Source organism: Neovison vison, chromosome 12 (genome assembly GCF_020171115.1).
Source record: "Neovison vison isolate M4711 chromosome 12, ASM_NN_V1, whole genome shotgun sequence".
NCBI lineage: Eukaryota > Metazoa > Chordata > Mammalia > Carnivora > Mustelidae > Neogale > Neogale vison.
The window spans coordinates 63,596,405-63,616,456 of NC_058102.1; the positions used below are offsets into that span (position 1 = coordinate 63,596,405).

At 32.6% G+C, this 20,052-nt stretch overlaps 1 protein-coding gene across 7 annotated transcripts in view; it reads right to left on the bottom strand.

Annotated features, from left to right (window-relative positions):
- Positions 1-850: 850 nt before the first annotated feature.
- SLCO1A2 (solute carrier organic anion transporter family member 1A2) overlaps positions 851-20,052 on the bottom strand; it is a 118,747-nt gene continuing 99,545 nt past the window's right edge. For 6 of the 7 annotated variants that reach the window (XM_044227851.1, XM_044227852.1, XM_044227849.1 and 3 more), the window contains 5 exons: positions 16,811-16,976; positions 15,493-15,665; positions 8,774-8,838; positions 8,099-8,216; positions 851-2,050 (listed from right to left, as the gene is read on the bottom strand). In XM_044227851.1, the coding sequence (XP_044083786.1) occupies positions 1,831-2,050; positions 8,099-8,216; positions 8,774-8,838; positions 15,493-15,665; positions 16,811-16,976 (742 nt within the window). In that variant the 3' untranslated portion in view covers positions 851-1,830. The remainder of the gene's footprint in view (positions 2,051-8,098; positions 8,217-8,773; positions 8,839-15,492; positions 15,666-16,810; positions 16,977-20,052) is intronic. The other variant, XM_044227855.1, reaches the window with a different exon arrangement.

The window sequence follows — 20,052 nt, forward strand, 5'->3', positions numbered from 1 at the left end:
AAATTAAAACTCCATTGAAATACCAGCTTACACCAGTTAGAATGGCAAAAATCGACAAGGCAAGAAACAACAAATGTTGGAGAAGTTGTGGAGAAAGGGAAACCCTCTTATACTGTTGCTGGGAATGCAAGTTAGTGCAGCCACTTTGGAAAACAGTGTGGAGGTTCCTCAAAAAATTAAAAATAGATCTACCCTATGACCCAACAATTGCACTAGTCGGTGTTTACCCCAAAGATACAGATGTAGTGAAAAGGGCCATGTGTGCCCCCAATGTTCATAGCAGTGATGTCCACAATAGCCAAAATGTGGAAAGAACCAAGATGTTCTTCAACAGATGAATGGATAAAGAAGATGTGGTCCATATACACAATGGAATATTACTCAGCCATCAGAAAGGCTGAATACCCAATTTTTGCATCAACTTGGATGGGACTGGAGGAGATTAGGCTAAGAAACAAGTCAAGCAGAGAAAGTCAATTATCAAATAGTTTCAATTATCTGTGGAACATAAGGAATAGCATGGAGGACATTAGGAGGAGGGCAAAATAAAAGGGGAGAAATCAGAGTGGTAGATAAACCATGAGAGACTATAGACTCCAGGAAACACAGTTTTAGAAGGGAGGGGGAGGGGAGGGGATAGGTGTGTCTGTTGATGGGTATTAAGAAGGGCACAGATTGCATGGAGCACTGGGTGTTATATGCAAACAATGAATCATGGAATACTACATCAAAAACTGATGATGTACTGTATGGTGGCTAACATAACACAATAAAAAAAAAAAGAAAAAAAGAGAAAAGTCTTTCATTCTTTTATTGTAACCATAAATGACAAAATAATAATATCAGTAGATTTAGTTTTAAATGTGTATCTTGAATTTTATTAACCCAGTTTCATAACAGAAGCTACTTTTTAAAGGCATCATTCTCTAAGATGAATTATGGAAAATTATATTGTGTTCTAACTTTGGACACCATGGATAGGATAAACATTGATTTCAGAAAGTCTCCTGAGTTTGGGAAAAGTTCCCTCAACAATGCCTGATGCTAAAGAGTTTTTCTAATATCATCCTTTCATCCTTTGACTCAGACACTTGTTTTTCAGAGTTTAGTCACCAGGTTTGAATTGCTTAAAAAAAAATCCAACAATCTTTGCTACATGTTTTTTAATAACCTGACTTAGTTTTTCAGTATTCTGAACAAAATGGGCAAGTATAGGGCTTGAGTAATAAAGCTGGGAACAAATTGTGAGCAAGTGATGGCTTATTAATGAGTAATTGATTTTAAAACAATCATGTCTGAAAGCAATAGGAAAAGTTAAAGAAAATTCCTAGAATTAGAAGGTGTGGGCTTCTTTCATACAAAAGTGATACATTTGAATAAAGTAAATATTCATGTAAGCAAGATAAGAATTTTAGTCTCTAAATAACCTCAGTATCAATCAGAAGTTTGATGGAATTAAATAGATGTTTATAACAGGAAATTTTTAGAATCATTTGGAAAAGGCGATATGGGAAATATACTCTCATTTCACATGAGTTTAAAGAGAAATTGCTATTTTCACATAAAAAATAAAGCTGGCTCTAATATGCTGTTTTGAAAATTATTATAAGTGTCCCTCTGAGAAAAATCTCAAGTGTCATGGATGCCTCAGAAATACCATCACTGAACCTTTTTTTTTTTTATCTTGAGCAAAAACAACAACAACAAAAGACACCAAAACTTGAGGTTCATAAAGATAAGAAAAAGTTACCCTCTGTATCCCTATTGATTTTAAAAACATTTAAGTTGTAGTGAATTCTCCAACTCTGGGAAACATGATATAATAGGGCATCACAGTTTAGTTTTCAGTTCATCATCATTCAAGACTTTGGAATTTTGGTGCATATCTTTGCAGTCATTTTCCTTCCCTGCAACTTTTGCCTCTATAAGCACAGTTCCTGAAGAGACATTTTCACCAGGTAGACGACGTTTCTTCAAAGTAATTAGGATTAAAAAGGCTGGAATATAGCTTATTCCTCTTAGAGCTGATGGCAAACCAAGATAGATGTATCTATCAAAAAAATGTTAAAATATATTAAATCTTACATAGTGTGGTGAGTACAAGCTAGTATTGCATATCTTTAATTATTAATATTTCATTCCCATGAGGACAATAACAGCTAATTATTTTGCATGTCAATTTTATATAAGCAACTTTTTTTAACTCACTTATTCTAATGTTTGTTAAATTTTATTTTTTGGAATTTTTCATCCAGAAAATTCACACTTATTTTCTTCTTTTCTAATCTTTTAGGTTTGTAAAATCTTTTTACATTAAATTGAACTCTAATTTAAATGTAATACTGACAGTGATAGCAGTTTTATTCCAATATCTAATTAAGAATGCTCCCAAAGAAAACATCATCAATTGTGATTTCTACTCTGTGGGGTTTTTTTGATGACCTTAATCAAGTTAAGGAACTTCCTCTTCTATTCTGAATTTGCTCAAAGTTTTAATTATGAATATGTAAAGTATGACCAAATTGTTTTTCTGCATATAGTTAGCAGAATATCAAAGATCTCACCCCCATTACTGTGTTAATCTATTTGGTTAATAGATTTTTCTCATATTGAACCATCCTTGAATATCTAATATAAACTCTATTAGTGAGTGTTTTATACATTAGATTTGATTTGTTCATTTCTTATTTAGAATATTTGCATGCATAGTTATAAGTAAAATTAGCCTGAACTTTTTTCCTTTTACTGAATTTATCTAATGTGAATATCAAGATTGTACTACTTTTGTAAATGAATTGGAAAATTTTCTCTTTTTTTCCATTTCTTAGAATAACTTGTTTTGTGCAGAAATCATTGGTTCATTGAAAGTTTGTAAAACTTGCCTTAAAAGATTCTGGACTTGGTGCCTTTGGAGAATGGGAATTTTCAACTGATTCATGTTTTTAAATAGCTATGAAAATATTCATGTTTTCTATATATTTATAGTAAAATTTTGTAAGGTATACTCATCTAGAAAACTCTCATTTAATGTTTCAGAATTGCTGTATCTATCCTTTTATATTCTTCTTAGTGTTTATTTGTGTCTCCTCTCTGTTTGTCTTCCCAGATAACTGGTATTATTATATTTTAATCTTTTCAAAAAACAGTGTTTTACTTTTTATGACCTCTATGGTATAGAGTCTATTAATTTCACCATCTTTTAGTTTCATCTTTTTACTTCTAAAATATTCTTATGAAACACTTCAAGAATGCAGACAAAATAAATTAACTAATATTTTTGTACTTACCACCCGGGTTTTCAAAATGATTAAATTTTTCCATTTTTGTTTCAGGCCAATTCAAAAGAAAATATTAATATATTAAAATCCCATGTGTGGCCCTATGATATTATCTTCTAGCCCTCCCTTGATGTAAGACTATGTTGAATGTTATGGATTTTCTTCCTAGTTTATTTTTATAGTTTTACAAAGTATATACTAATAACATATATAATTTATATGTTTTTACATTTTAAATAATTGGCATATGCTATACTTTTTATTTTGAAAATTTCTCTTAGCCCCTGATTTTAAAATTATGCTCATATGCACAGTTCTACAGTTCTACTTTTTTTTTTTTGCACCACATTTCAATTTGTGAACATGCCACAATTTATTAATCCAGGTCTATATTGGACACTTATATTATTTAACTTTTTTCTAATATCAACAATACTGCAATAAAACTTTTATGTCTCCTTGTGTACATGAACAAGAGTTTCTCTAAAATATGTCTCAGGGTTGTAGAGTACACAATTTAGTAGATATTGTCCAAAAGTTTTCTTCATTAGTTTTTACTCATTACCAACATTCCTCATCATCAACAGTGTCTTCTATTATAAAGAAATTTAAAAATTTATAGTCACATTTGCTCATTTCTTGCTATGTGGCTTGTGTTTTTGACTCAAACCCAAAGAAATAAGGATCAGAGATATTAAGCTCTATTGTTGCTGGTACCTATCTGCTATTGGTCTAATTGTTATTTCTTTGTAAGCCATCTATTTATTTCATAACAGGTTCTTTCTATTTATCTTGAAAGTTTGTAATTTTACTCTAGTATGTCCATTTATATTTATTCTATTCTATTCTATTCTATTCATAATTCATCTTTGATATGAAAATTCATGTCTCAAATACCAGGAAATTCTAAGCCATTAATTCTTATATCTGACACTTCCTCCATTCTCTTCCTAGAATTTTTTTTGAGGTGTATACTTTGTTAGTTGATCTTTAATATTATTTAAGCATTCATTTTTTTTGAATCAGTTTAGGTTATTGATTTACATTCTGGGTAATTATTTTTTTCCAGTTCACCAATTCTCATTTTAATTTGGTTGGCTTGAAATTTATTACATACTTAAGATTCCTTTTATTATCTCAATGCTATACATTTATTCTTTAGTATTTCCAAGAGTTCTTTTGGTATTCTCCTTTCTCTTGATTTTTCTTATAATTTGTTATTCATTTTTAATGGACATTATGTCATTTATTTACTACTTTTAAACCTATTGTGCTGATTAAGCATACTTATTTTAAAGTCTTTATCAGATTATATAATTTAAAACAGATTAAATTATATTAAATTTAATCTGAAATGAAGCCATGTTTCATCTGGTAATTTATGTGCTTTTTTTTTTTACCATTAGATTTGTTCATGTGTTTTTAAATTTTAGCTGGCAAAACTAAACAATTTTGAGTATTTTGTTGTTGCTGCTGACCGTCTGGTGTTCTTTCACTATATTTATTTTTCCAAAATCTCTTTTACAAAGAGGTTTGTATTAGTTTCCTAGGGCTGCCATAACAAAGCACCACAAACTTGATGGCTTGAAACAAAGTTATTCTTTCACAATTCTGAAGACTTGAAATTAGAAGTCAAGGTGTTGGCAGGGCCAGGCTTCCTCTGCAGGCTCCAGGAAAGAGCCCCTTCTTGACTCTTCTTAGCTGCTGGTAATTGCCAGCAATCCTTAGTATTCCTTGGTTTGTAGATGCAACACTGAAATGTCTACTTCTGTCTCCATGGTATTCTTCCTGTATATCTGTGTCCTTGTGCCTCCTTTCCTCTTCTTATAAGGACCCTGATGATTGGAATTAGGACCCACTCTAACCCATATGACCTTATTTTAATTTCACTAATTCAAAGACTTATTTCCATATAAAATCATATACTGAGACTATGGGTAGATGTGAAATTTTGAGGGACACTACTCAGCTCAGTCCAAGGGTGTTGAATACCACCTCATGGATTACAACATTGAATCTGGATCTAATCTCTTGACTCTTTTGAAGAGCTTTATTGTTTCTGGAAGCCAATCATCCAGAAACCACTGTGCATTTCTAGGTTTAGAGGCTTTGCAATCAGCCTTTGTGCTCAGCTCTCTTTAAGCCTTTATGTTTCTGTTCAGTTTTTAGTTCAGGAAAACTGAATGTCCAGAATGATGTTTACATAATCTTTGAAACCAGATATATCCCTTTGGAATTCAAGAGATATATTGTATCTCTTGTTTTTATTTGAAACAGGAAATATATCAATACATAACTTAATGAATTATTTATCAGATTTTTTTACTTTATTCAAACTTGCATTGTCCTTTTTCTAAATTCTGAGTTTACTAATTTCCAGTCTTTTTTAAAAACATGTATACATTTAAATTTATAAATAAACTTTTGAGTACTGGTTTAGCTTTGTTCCAGAGGTTTTCCTATTCAATGATCTCACTGACATAGAGCTTTTATTCCTTCATTATTTTTTATAAATTATTTATTCTTTAACCTATAATTAATTTCATATGTGATATTTTAGCAACATTTTATCATAGATTTCTAATTGCATTGCATTATGGGCAGAAAATAGTTACATGGTTTCAACACTTTTTTTTTTTTTAACTTCGTGGCGTTAGACTTAGTTGTAATAAATGTTTATTATAGGCTGGAGAAAATATTCTCCAGAATATTTTCTCCAGCCTATAATAAATTTTCAATGGAAAATATTTTTAAAAATTGATATATATCTACTAGATGATTCTTGTACAGTTTGGTGGTTCACACTTTTCTCTATCCTAAATAATTTTTGTCTATATTTTCTATTCACTTGTTGGGAATGTTTGTTGAAATTTTCCATTCTGATTTATATTTCTTCCTGTAATTTTGTGAGCTTTTTGTTTTATATGTTTGAGATTAAGTTGATAGATATATATGGGTTGATTACTGGTATATATTATTGATAATATATATATTATTGATAAAGTGTTACTTTTATTATGAAGTAATATCCTTCTTTAACTCTATTAATCTTTTTCACTTTTTTTAAATTTTTCATTTTTTTAAAGTAGGCTCCACACACAGCATGAAACCCAATTCAGGGCTTGAATTCATGACCCTGAGATAAAGACCTGAGCCGAAATCAAGAGTTTGATCCTTAACCAACAGAACCACCCAGGTACCCCAATCCTTTTCATTTAAAATTCTATTTTGTCTCAGACTCATTAATATAACCACAGGAATTTGATTTAATACCTGCTTGGTATATCTTTTCTGACCTTTATCTTGAACATTCCTCACATATATTTTTTAGGTTGTGTCTTGTAAATAACATATAGCTAGAATTTTGAAAACACTGAAACTCACGTGAAAGTATCTTTTAAGAAGCAAGTTCATTTGCTTTACATTTATTGTTAAATCTGATATATTTAGGTTTATTTTTTTAATTTATTTTGTATGCTTTTATTTTTCTATTTCTTAGTTCCATTGAATTTTCCTTAATCCTTTCCTTCCTTTCTAAGTAGCTTAGAATAAATGTAAGTAGCTATCCTTATATCCTTCATTTTTGGTAAAATTTAATCAGTACTTCTGTTCTTAAGAACTACAAAAAAGTTCTAGATTTTACCTGGATTTTGAGCTAACAAGTTAGCCTGCCCCAGTTGCATGGATGCTGATTCAAGATACAAGATTCCAGGTCAGAGACACAGCACTTTTTTACTCACAGTACAACAATCAACAAAAGCTGCAAATTCAGGTTGGTTTTCCTTAACCTTCAAGTCCGAAAGGAATCACACAGTGAGAGACCACGTGGATTTTGTGCACACAGTAGGTTTGGATCATGGCTAAGGATCCCTAAGTTTAGGAAATCCCATTCTTTTAAGTGGGCTACAAGCAAATCTGCCAACCTTTACCCTAGAGAGAGTTAATATTTTTATCATCTTAGACAGCAAACTCTGTTCTATAGAAAATAAACCTCACTTATATCTTCCAAGGTCATTTATTACTCAAACATCCTTGAGAAGTTAGTACACAGCAGAAGCCTCTGCTAAGAAGATATGCAGAAATGTAAAAGAGACCCATGGAGAACTGTCTACCAATAATGCCCACCTCCTATTTCTAAGCAATATTAACATCTGGTGAATTTTCTTATGAATACACTTTATCGGCTACTCTAACCTCACAGAGTTTGGTACCAAATATAATTATTTTGTCTAAGATAGCATTTAATTAAGGCTGCTATCAATAGGAATCCTGGCAGCAGGCTTAGGCCAATCTACATTAGGGGCCTTTCGGGTTTCTCAACTGTGAAGCAAACACATTGTGTGCACAGTTTGTGCCTGGGCTCACCTCCACTCTACCCCTGCAGAGCTTCAGGGGAACAGAGAACTGATGAAAACGTGAGTCTCATGCTGTCTGCACCCTTCACAGTTCTTCACATAGATCCTTTTACTAATCAACATAAGACTTTAGAGAGTTTTAAAGAATGCTATTGTTTTTTAGTAAATGAAAATGTTTTCGAACTGCCCTGTCAAGAGAAATTAATACAAATTTAACAGTTCAGGTCTCCAAATGAAAAAGAAATATGAAAATAGAGCAAAATGGAAGTGTTTGTTAAAAAACACATTAATATTATTTTGAGTTTTGTTTAAAATCAGACTCATAATAACAAAAGAATATATATTCCAGAAACACAACCAAAAGTAGTCTAATATCTGACAAAGAAAATATTACACATGAATGGTACTATTTTATGTAGAGCCTGCGCCTAGAAAGCAATTCTTCAAAAAATTTATTATCTTTACCTGAAGTTGGTAGAATCATATATCCTGCATGCCCCTGACTCACCACATTTCAAAATTCCCCAATGTAAACATGTGGAATCCACTAAAGCTCCAAAATATATAGGTGCAGGAATTCCAGCTACAATTGAAGAGAGGAGAAGGAAAAATCCATCAACAAGGAAAGAATTAAGGCACATTATTTTGTTTGGAAACATTTTAATTTTCTCTATTTGTAGAACAAATAAAATTTAACAAAATATGAATAGAATGTTCTGTTGCATTTTTAGAAATTAGAAAGTACTTTTATTATAAAGTTTCTAAATTATAAAAGATAAGTAATATAATATATGAATGCAGCATAAAATTATTGATGTAGAAAAACATTGAATTAATGATTCTTTATATTTTTTTCCTGCAGTGTTTTGAATCAATCATGTGTACATATTACTTCAACAAGGCATTTTTGTTCATTTGCTTTTCAAATCTTCTAATAGATGAAAAATAGAATTAAGTTCAGATAGATCTTTTTCAAGTAAAAGGGAGAGCTTCTCCATGTCTTATTGTACCACATTCTCATATAAATTATAAAGTGCTGCAAGCAGAAGAGATATTTGTTAGACTATTACTCTGGGAGAATAATTTCATTTACTTAGTATTTAATAATGGTCTGATGCTGAAAAAAAGAATGATTTTTACCAAATACTCTTGTGCAAAATGTATGTAACCCCACACCAAGAGACTTCTCTTCAGGCTTGATGCACCTAAAAAACAAGTAAATACACAAATAAAATAGAAGTAGAGATTTAAACACCGTCATAGTTTTTTTTTTTTTTTTTTTTTAACTCTTTGTATGCTGGTAACATACTGGGCACTAGAAAATTGTTTTGCATGCTCAGGTCTTAGTTATTCAAGAATAATTATCCAGTATATAGCCTACAGAGGATCTCTACTTCTGGTCCTTGGCATTTTACCCATCATTTTTTGCTCATTCATTTCTATCAGAGAGTTATCAAAGAAGAAAATATTTCATATCAATTTCTACGCCAATATCCACTTATTGACATGGCAGTTCTTCTTTAAACCTTCAGACTAAAAACAAAACTATGCAACCCTCACTGTATTTAAGTCATTTGTATTGACAAAATACAGAAAAGCCAAGAATTTGTAAAAGTAAATGTAAGGCAGAACGAAAGCAGAAATAAAAATTTTCAAAGGCATATAACAAAGAAATCCAACGCAGACATATTTTATGTGATTTGGTACTGTTTCGAGTCACACAGATCTCTCCATTTTCTTCAAGAGTTCCACCACTTTCGCACTGTTGCCTGAAATTCCTATATGTAGAAATGGAGACTATAATTCCCCAGTGGCCCTTTTTGTGTCCCACTCACTCCAGGATCAACATGGCTAACTCCCCAAAGAATTCACTTAGAGAAGTCAACTGCATTCCCTTCCCTTCCCTGATTAACTTGAAGCTGAGTAAATAAAATCTACTTTCTTCACAAGGCATACAATACATTTTTACCAAAAATGTCATCTTATTGGCATTTTCTCAATGTAAGTATTTTACTAAATTTGAAAAATCTCATAGTTTGACCTAGACATTATCTTCCTGACATATAGGTTACTTAGACAACATCAATGATTTATTCAGAAGGTAGTTAACAAAGCCAGGAAACCTAGCATGATCCCCTTAGTCCCACGGTTTCCATTTAATACAGAAAATAGGGCATTTAAATTTTACTGAAAATGTTTTCCTTCCCCTCTATCTCTAATATAGCCCTTAATGATCTCACAAAGCATGAAATACTAATAACAAAGAAGTTATTTAAACTGTTGGAACAGTTTAAATTGTTCTATGAACACTATCATTGATTTGTGTTGATAATAACATAGTGTTATTATAATCACTTTCATTGATTGGTGTTGGTAATTTCTAAAATTCAAGAATCAGAAAATTAGCATGCAAATCATGCAAAAATGCTGAGAGAAATTGAAATCATTCTTTAAACTGGCAGATAGCATTGATGTTGTGCCCCTTTACCATCAAGGTAGGAGATCCAGGGAAATTCCACAAAAATGGAGAAAAACACAAGTATATTAATAAAAACCTTAGGGTTAAATTCTACAATATGGTTCTGGCAAGAGATGGGGGAAGAAAATAGAGACATGAAGAGAACCTGATTAGGTACTTGTTTTATTAGGGAGTAGATACTAATACTAAAAAGTTTTGAAGTTGGTAAGTAAAACATTAATGTAGTTAAGAATTTCAATAATCAGGTTTAACCATTTGAAAGATACAGCTTTCAAAGCAGTAGCAGAACATCCAAAATACACAGTAGTTCCCCCTTATCTGTGGTTTCACTTTCTGTGATTTGAGTCACCCACAGTCAACCGCAGTCTAGAAGCAGATGGTCCATGAACTGGAAGATCAAAAGCAGCTGAATGTTATAGTCCCTGTATCACAGCGCCTATGTCATTCACCTCCTTTCATCTCATCGTGTGGGCATTTTATCATCTCATATCATCACGGAGGAAAAAGGGTGAGTACAGAGGCACCTGGGTGGCTCAGTTGGTTAACCATCTGCCTTCAGCACAGGTCATGATCCCAGGATTCTGGGATCGAGCCCTGCATTGGGCTCCTTCCTCAGCTGGGAGCCTGCTTCTCCCTCTCCCTCTGCCTGCCACTTCCCCCACTTGTGCTCTCTCTCTCTTTGTCAAATAAATAAAATCTAAAAAAAAAAAAAAAAAAAGGGTGAATACAGCACAATGATATATTATAATAGTGAGATAGACCACATGCACTTAACTTCCATTGTTGCAATTATTCTATTTCATTATTAGTTATTATTGTTAATTTCTTGCTGTACCTAGTTTATAAGTTAGATTTTATCACGATTATGTATATATAGGAAAAACAATATGTTTAGGGTTTGGTACTATCCATGGTTTCAGGCATCCACTGGGGATCTTAAAATATATCCCTTGCAGATAAGGGGTTCCACTGTACAATGGAAAGCAAAAAAAGAAGCAAAAAGAAAGTAAAATCAATAGACTGTATTAAGTAAAATAGTAAAAAGAGCTTTGCCACAATAATTATAAAAAAAATAAATGGGTTAAGTGTACCAATTTTAGATGATAAAATCATACCTACAGATTATCTATGAAGCATAAAGGAAGACTGAAGACTGAAAATAAAGGGAAAGGAAAAGATGTAACAGGAAGAGTGAACCAAAAGAAAGCTAGAACTGCAATTTTAATAAGAAACAAAGTATAATTCCTTGAAAGAAATAGCTAAAAGATAAAGAGAATTAAGTGATGCTAATGATAGAAGTACAATGACCAAAAGCATATAATCCTATAATATAACCTCCAAATACTAAATTAAAAAAAAAACAAACAAACGGGTGATGGGTATTAAGGAGGGCACATGTTGTGATAAGCACTGGGTGTTATATGCAACTAATGAATTGTTGAAATATGTATCAAAAACTAATGATGTAATATATGTTGGCTAACTGAGCATAATTTTTAAAAACTGACAGAATTATAGTAATAAATATATCAGCAATATTTAGAGATTTAAACACCTATCTCTGAAAAACTGATGAATTACATTTACAAAATTTCAATGATAAAGTACTTCAAAAGATCTGAGAACTGTATACTCAAAATGCAGAAGTTACCTATTCTTTTCAGAAAAACGTTAAGTACTCAAAAATGCAGTAGGCCCCAAAGAAAGCCTTGACATCCCACCTTCCCAACCTGTAATCTTTCAGATTATGTTCTCTGAACATAAAAATGAAATAACAATAATAAACGTATATCTATAGAAAGTTCTAATCAATATGAAAATTATATAACATGTTAATAAATAAGCTTTGGTCTGGTGGGGCAACTCATAACAGAAATTGCAAAATAGTTCAAAATAAACTTCAAAGAAAATACTAATTGAGGCACAAATAAGTAATGGTTGGGAGGAAATGTATAGTTTCATCTATAGTAGTCAAAATGAACAAATGATCTAAGTATTAAACTCAAATAGTTAGATAAAGAACAACAGAACAGGTCTAAAAGAAAAAAAAATTAAAAAGAGCAGACAGAAATACATGAAATAAAGATTAACAAAATGAGAACTGATTCTTTAAAAGAAAAAAAATAAAACATATGCCTCTAGCAACAATGATCAAGAAAAAAATGTTGAAGGAACAAAAAGATACGTAAGAAAAAAGAGTAAACCTTTCAGATATACCAGAGAATATCGGAATGATGAACATTGTAAAAACTTATTCACTAACAAGCATACAACAGGTATAAGTAGAAATGGAAAATGTGAATATACACTAACATTGAAAAAGTGGAAATAATAATCAAATATCACTGTCCAAATTAGCCCAAAGTATAAATATTTTTACAGGTGGATGTATGTAACTTTCAACAGATAGATATTTAATATAAGTAGTTCCAGAAATTAAAAAAAAGAAAATTTATAAATTCATTTTGTGGGGTCTCAAATGATTCCAAAGCAGAACAAGAATAAAAAAATAGTAGGTCTATTTTACTTATCAAGATAGATATAGCAATTTTAAATAAAATATTGTCTAAACAAACCAAATCATATATAAAAATATATCATAACTATGGTTTTTCTCATCCATGCAATCAGTTTAACATAAAAAACTTTTATTTTACTACACTAAAAATAGTGAGTAGAAAAACTTTAGAATCATAGATGCAGAAAAATACAATTAATAAAGTTTTGTGCCCATTTCATTATTAAAGACTTAGAAACTAGATGAAAACTATATAATGAAAATCTACAGCAAGTATCATAATGGAAAAATTTATATGGTTTCCATTAAGATTAGAATACTCACTATCATCACTCTCACTACAATCACCACTATCATTTAACGTAATTTTGGAGGTCCAAGTTGATGATAAGAAAATTTAAAAAGCCTAAGATGTGTAAAGGTTTAGAAGTGAAGAGATACAACTCTCCACATTTGTACACCTTTCTATATAGAAAGCCTAACAAAATCAAAAAATTATTATAATAAGAAAAATTAAATTAAAAACTAAACTTGAAAAAATTAACAGCATCCCTCTAAATTAACAATAACCAACTAGAAAATATAAGAGAAAATAGGGCCAATTATAATCACAAATAAATACATACCAGTATGTATTCATACAAACATCCATATCCATGTGTAGATATATGTGGATATGTATATGGTTATAACTGTGAATGATATAATCTTGTATATATGTATATATTTGGATATATGTGTGTGTATGGTATTTATAGAAGAAAATTTAAATAAATGGAAAAATATTCACAAAAGATATTTCACAAAATTTGATGCCAGATTTTCTCCAGTTAGTCTATGGAGTCCACACAAACTTCATCAAAATGCCTATGTGAGTATAAAGATACATACATCAGTAGCTAAATCAATTTGTGAAGAAAAGAAAAAAGAAAGAGTAAATATGACAGTTGTGGGTGGGTGAGGAAGAGTTACCATATGAGATATTAACATACACAATATCAAAGTAATAAAATCAATATGGTACCAGTATGAGAGCAGACAAAACTGTGGAATAAGAATAAAAGTGAAAAATAGCCTCATGTAATATTAAAACATGAGATATGATAAAGGTGGTACCACAAATCAATAGAGAAGGGACCTCTTATTTATACTGATGTTGGGAAAACTACTTTATTATATGGAGAAAAAATAACACTGAACATCTGTCCCCCTTGTACCACACATAAAAATAGACTTGCAGTGGTTTAAAGAACCATATGTAAAAGGTGAAACTATAAATATTAGGATAAAATTTAGGTTAATATTTTTATAAATTAGGAATGAAAAAACACTTTTAAAATATGACTCCCCAACATAAAAATCCTAAGGCAAGAAATTTCAGTATGATAAATTTCAGTGTGATAAATTTCAGTATGATAAAATTTAGGATTTTTCACAAAAGATACTGTGGAGAAATTAAAGATGAGAGACTAAGAGATAATTGTATCCTGTAAGCAATAATATATTAATATTTATAATTTAAGCAGAATCATCAAAATTGCCAAGAAAAGTGTAGGAAATATAATAGAAAATGGACAAAGAAAATCAATAAGCATCTTAACCCACTGAGCCACCCAGGCGCCCTCAATAAGCATCTTAAAGCAGAAGCCTAGAACTAAAAATAAAAAAAAAATTGACAGGATGCTTAAACACACTGAATCAGGAAATCACATATTAAAACATCAGTGAACTACCATTCTAGACCTGTTGGAGTGGTCAAAGTCCAAACGTTAGATAATTCCAAGTGTTAGTGAGGCTGTAAGTGTAGGAACTCCCTCACAGTAAAGGTGTGAGAATAACTCATAAGTACTAGCAGTACTTGGTGAATTTATGTATGCCTGTGCCTTATGAACCAAAACAAGATTTACATCACAACTGCTCCTGTGTGAATATAAAAGCACATACCAACACAAAATTAGCATTTTACAAAGGACAATGGACACAAAGGTCCATTTTACAAAGGACCATTAAGATCATATAGCTATCATATTCATGTGGATGCCTATGGTAAGAGGAAGTGAAAAATGGAATGAAAAAAGCAAAATAAAATAAGAATGAAAACTTGTCCCAGCCTATGAGAATAATGTGCTATACACTGAGAATCGTAATTATCTTAACTCTGCCTCTAAGTTCCAATAAAATACGAAGAAAAGAGAAAGAAATGCAAATTTTGTTCACTAGGAATATCTGCGATTGTTTACTAGGCATGAAGAATGCTGGAATTCAATGAACACATGTGTATGACACCGAAGTTTGAATTGGAGCTCTGCAGTTTCCTAGTTTGAGAAAGCCCTTCATCATTTGTCTCTCAGGATAGACTTGTAAGAAGAGTTGAACATTTATTGTTACACCTATTTTTTTATTTAAAAAAATGAAGCTCAGATTAAGTGACCCTTTTAATGTCCTTTAGATAGTAATTGGTGACACCAAGGCTTCTGACAGCTTTACACTCTGATGTCCTATAGCTTGAGCCATATGAAATGACTGCTAGGCAACTACTCTATATCTATTGAAATGACCATTTCATACAGTTTATACTAAAATATAAATGTCTCTTCTTGTGTTAAACAATGAGAGGTTCACATAATTTAACTGCAAAAAATAAAGGAAAAGTTAGGAAGAGAAATTCTGAAAGGTGAATATTCATACTCCTGAACTATAAAATTTTGTGAAATTCAACGATGCCTAATGTAGAACTTTTATTAAGTGATACATGAAAGCACTGAATTCTTAGATAATATAGGCTCCAAGTGGCTTTCTGAGAAAAAATTACCTTAATAAAGGGCCAAAAGGGAATCCAAATAAAGAAAATGATTTTTGTACCTTAGGAGAACCATATATCCAGGTATGGCAGATAAAGAATAAATGAAACTGCCAACTGCTGACAAGATTAAAAAGTACTGAAGCATCATGGAACAGTCATGTCCTTTGTCACACAGACCAAGAACTGCAGATGCATTTCCTGATGTTTGAATGCAGCTACAATTTTGGAACACCTGTGGGAAAATAATATATTATTCTATTTAAAAGAGTAAAATTTTGAACACAAATCACAAATATTTTCTATATAGCCAGCCAGATCAAGATGGAGACTATTTATTCCCTTTATTCTCATCTCGATTATGGTCCCTCTCAGGATTATAGCATAAAACAAGACATGGAAAGGCAGTTTTAGAAAAATGCATTTCTGGGGCGCCTAGGTGGGTCAGTGGGTTAAGCTGCTGCCTTCAGCTCGGGTCATGATCTCAGGGTCCTGCGATCGAGTCCCACGTGGGGCTCTCTGCTCAGCAGGGAGCCTGCTTCCCTCTCTCTCTCTCTCTGCCTGCCTCTCTACCTGCTTGTGATCTCTGTCTGTCAAATAAGTAAATAAAATCTTAAAAAAAAAAAAAGAAAAATGCATTTCTTTCTAAATATGTGAAGTAAATTTGCAATAGCTCAGATATTCTAAAGTCATGTCTTTTAAAAACATATACTGTTTTGTTACAACAGGAAGTATAATAAAGTTTGCTTCAGAACACTCAGTGGAAATATTTAGATACTTACGAATAAAACTTTATTTCAAAAAATACAGTTCATTTCAGAAAAACAGAGTAAAGTCAATCCTTTAAAAATTCTTGTATGTTTCCAGGTTTTCATAAGAATTTTATGAAAATTTTTTGAAAGTTTTACTTTATCACCAATCAACATTTTAAATATCGTAACATTATTTAGGCAAAGAAAAAAAAGGCTAATTCCATCTTCTTAAATAGCTGTCAGAACGTAAAAAATATAGAAAAGGAGAAAAAAAATGGCAAAGCAATTAGCCGGATAATGGAAATAAAAAAACCACCAACTTCATCTCAATGATAAAAATATTTTAGTCCAGAATATTTTTAAAATGAATTATCTGAGTAGTGACATTACTGCTATAAAATTAGAGATCAGTGATCAGTGTCCACTATATTCAAAAAAATTAAAGAAAAAGATTAGTGGTCAGACATTATGGAGTTAAAATAAGATTTATGGAATAAAAAGTAAATTAAATGAACATTTAGAAAGACTTCAATTTTATTTCTATCAAATGAGGACCCAGTTCATGTTGAAGTTTTCAGTGCAATGCATAAAACCAAAGTTCTGTAAAAAGACCAATAGAATGTGTTACCATATTTATTCCTGCTCCAACAGATGTCTCACAACCAGCAAGACAAGCTGACATATATGACACACCGTTGTTTCCACACACAGGGTCCCATGTTTTAGTTGGACAGTTGCAATCCCTGTTACAATCAGCAAGGATGGCATTTCCCACATATAAATCTTGTTGCATTCTGAAATGATTTAAAATAATGCATGAATGTTGAAAGACTATTAGAGCATTTTCTTTTTCTTCTTTTCATCTTAATCCAAGATTTTATTTCCTCTCCTCCCCAAAGTAGAAACAGGACTCTTCCCACTATCCATGTGTGGACTCAGTACTAAGCTCTGGCATTAAAAAATATCTGCTTTGGTGACCACATAGCCACTTTTCAGTGATTTTCTTCAGATAAAGAAATAGGCAAAACAGGCATTAACTGATTGCCTATCAGATAGAAGGTGCTTTTTCTGGCATTATTTGAACACAAAAATGAAGATGACCAAATTTCTGTGGTTGATCCATATGGTAGTAACAAGAGATCTTATGCTTGAATGCAATTTTGAAGATCAGAATCTGTAAATTCAATTTGTAATGCAGATAGTACATTTAGCTTTAGAAAGCTAACTACTTGAGTAAACAAATACATTCTCCTAGTATAAAGTATGTGCAGTGGTCACCAAAATGGCAAGGTAGGTTGTTCTGGAACAGTCTCCCTCCCAAGAAGACCAATTAGCAGCTATCTATAGATAAGTGAAAATCCCAGAACCTGGAGGTGAAGCTAAAGTACCCCCCTGGACCATGAAGACCTACAGAGACCACATTGGAATGGTACAAGGAGCAGATGCACTCTAAACAAATTGCCCACCACCAGCTCAGCATAACGCCACACTGGGAAGGCCTCCCTGGGTCTACAATTTTGCCAGTGGGAAAAGAGAACCCAAGGTGGACATCAAGCTCCCTTGGCATTGTGAGATGTTTCCCAGAAGGCCCATTCAGGTCTCACCTCACGAGGATCACTGGGAGAATCTGCAGGCCTCACTTATGAGGAATTAGATAAAGAAGGAGAAAGGGGACAGGGATTATAGCAAGCAGCACTCAGATCTTGGCAGACTGTATTCTTACTTGCAGCATTGACCAAGTACAGATCCCAGCCTGTGGTACAGCTCATCTACAGAGCTGAATGGTGGCTCCTTTTGGCCAAGGAGCTCAGCTGGCACTTCTGCTTGATTTGGGTACCTAGTCAACAGGCCATGGTGGCTGTGGAGGCAGTTCAACTGCCCCGTTTGAGCAGAGAAGCAAACTCACAGACCTGCCTAACTACTGAGCACAGCCTCCAGTCTTCCCCATCCAGAAAGCCCGGCCAGAGAACCGAAGCCAGAGTCCATTCTTATAGTCCTGCTCAGTCTGGGAGCCAAGCTAATAGCCCTGCTCTACTGTTAAATGTAACCTCTGGCCCCACATAACCAAGGAGCCTGAACAGCAACCCTGGGTAACCTCAGAGCCCAGACTACAGCACCACCCAGCAGTATAGCCCAGCCTTCGGCACTACCTGAAGTAGTAGTGAACACAGTGTGAAGCCTTGTTCAGGCAGGGAACCTATTCAGTGACTCTACCCAATCATGGAGCAGAGCTTGCAGCCTCACCTGATGAGAGAACATGGATAATGACCCTACCCAACCAGAGGATGCAGTTTCTAGCACCACCTAACTCTGGGATACAGCTAGAGGCCTCTCTCCTGTAGAGGGCCTGGCCAGCAACCTTGTCCCAACAGTAGAGCACGGTTAGCACCTTGTGAAGCTCAGCCTCAACAAAACATTAGCAGAGAAATTAAGAAAACAATCCAATAATTGCATCAAAAGAATAAATACTTAGGGAATAAATTTAACCAAGGATGTGAGAATATGTACACTGAAAACTATTAGACATGGATGAAAGAAACTGAGGAAGACACAAATAAATAGAAAGATATTCTAAGCTCATGGGCTGGAAGAATCAATATTGCTAAAATGTCCACACTACTACAAACAATCCGCAGATTCAGTGCAATCCCTAAACAGATTCCAGTGTACAACTGACATTTTTCATAAAGAGAGGAAAATAATTCTAAAGTTTGTATGAACCCACAATTAAGTAGCCAAAACAATCTTGAGATAGAAGAACAAAGCTGGAAGTATCACACTTCTGGATTTCAAACTGTTTTACAAAGCTACAGTAATCAAAACGGTATGATATTAGCATAAAAAAGAGTCACAAAAACTATGGAACAGAATAGAGAACCCAAAAATAAACCATGCATATATGGTTAATTTACAACAAGAGAGCTAAGAATTTACTGTTGGGGAAAAGATACTCTCTTCATAAATGATGTTGGGAAACTGGACAGCCACATAAAAAGAGTGAAACTAGACCACTATCTTACCCAATACACAAAGAATAAACTTAAATGGATTAAAGAGTTAAATTTAAGACCTGGAGCCATAAAATTCCTAGAAGAAAATGTAGTGGGTGAACTCTTTAACATCAATCTTGGCAATGATTTTTTGGATTGACACAAAAAAGCACAAGTAACAAAAGCAAAAATAAGTGGAACCACATCAACTAAAAAGCTTCCGGACAGCAAGAGAGATCATAAACAAAATGAAAAGACACCCTATGAAATGGGGGTAAATATTTGCAAGTCATATAGGTGTTAAGCAATTAATATCCAAAATATATTTTAAAAACTAATGAAACTCAATACAAAAAACTAAAATCTAATAAAATCCAATACCAAAAAAGCAAACAAGCTGATTTAAAAATGGGCAGAGGATCATTTTTAAGCCTTTTGACTAAGACCAAGTATTAAAATGGGCAGAGGAACTAAACAGAGAATTTTCCATAGAAGACATACAGATGGCCAATAAGGAAATGAAAGGATACTCAATATCACCAGTCATTAGAGAAATAAAAATCAAAGCCACAATGAGATATCATCTCACATCTGTTAGGATGTATTATCAAAAGTCAACAGAAAACATTACTCTGCATAACCCTCCTATAAATTCAGCTAACCCTCAAATACATATCCAAAACTATTCAATGATAGAGACATAATTAGACAAATGAAATGTGTGAATTTACATATGAACTAATATATCATGTGTTAGGATTCAGTTATGCTGGATGTGAGCCCATTGTGGAAACATATAAAGGTGATTGAGACTTTATAGGTAATTCTTAATTTTACCTGCTTATGAAAGTATAAAGTATATGGATCATATACCTTAATA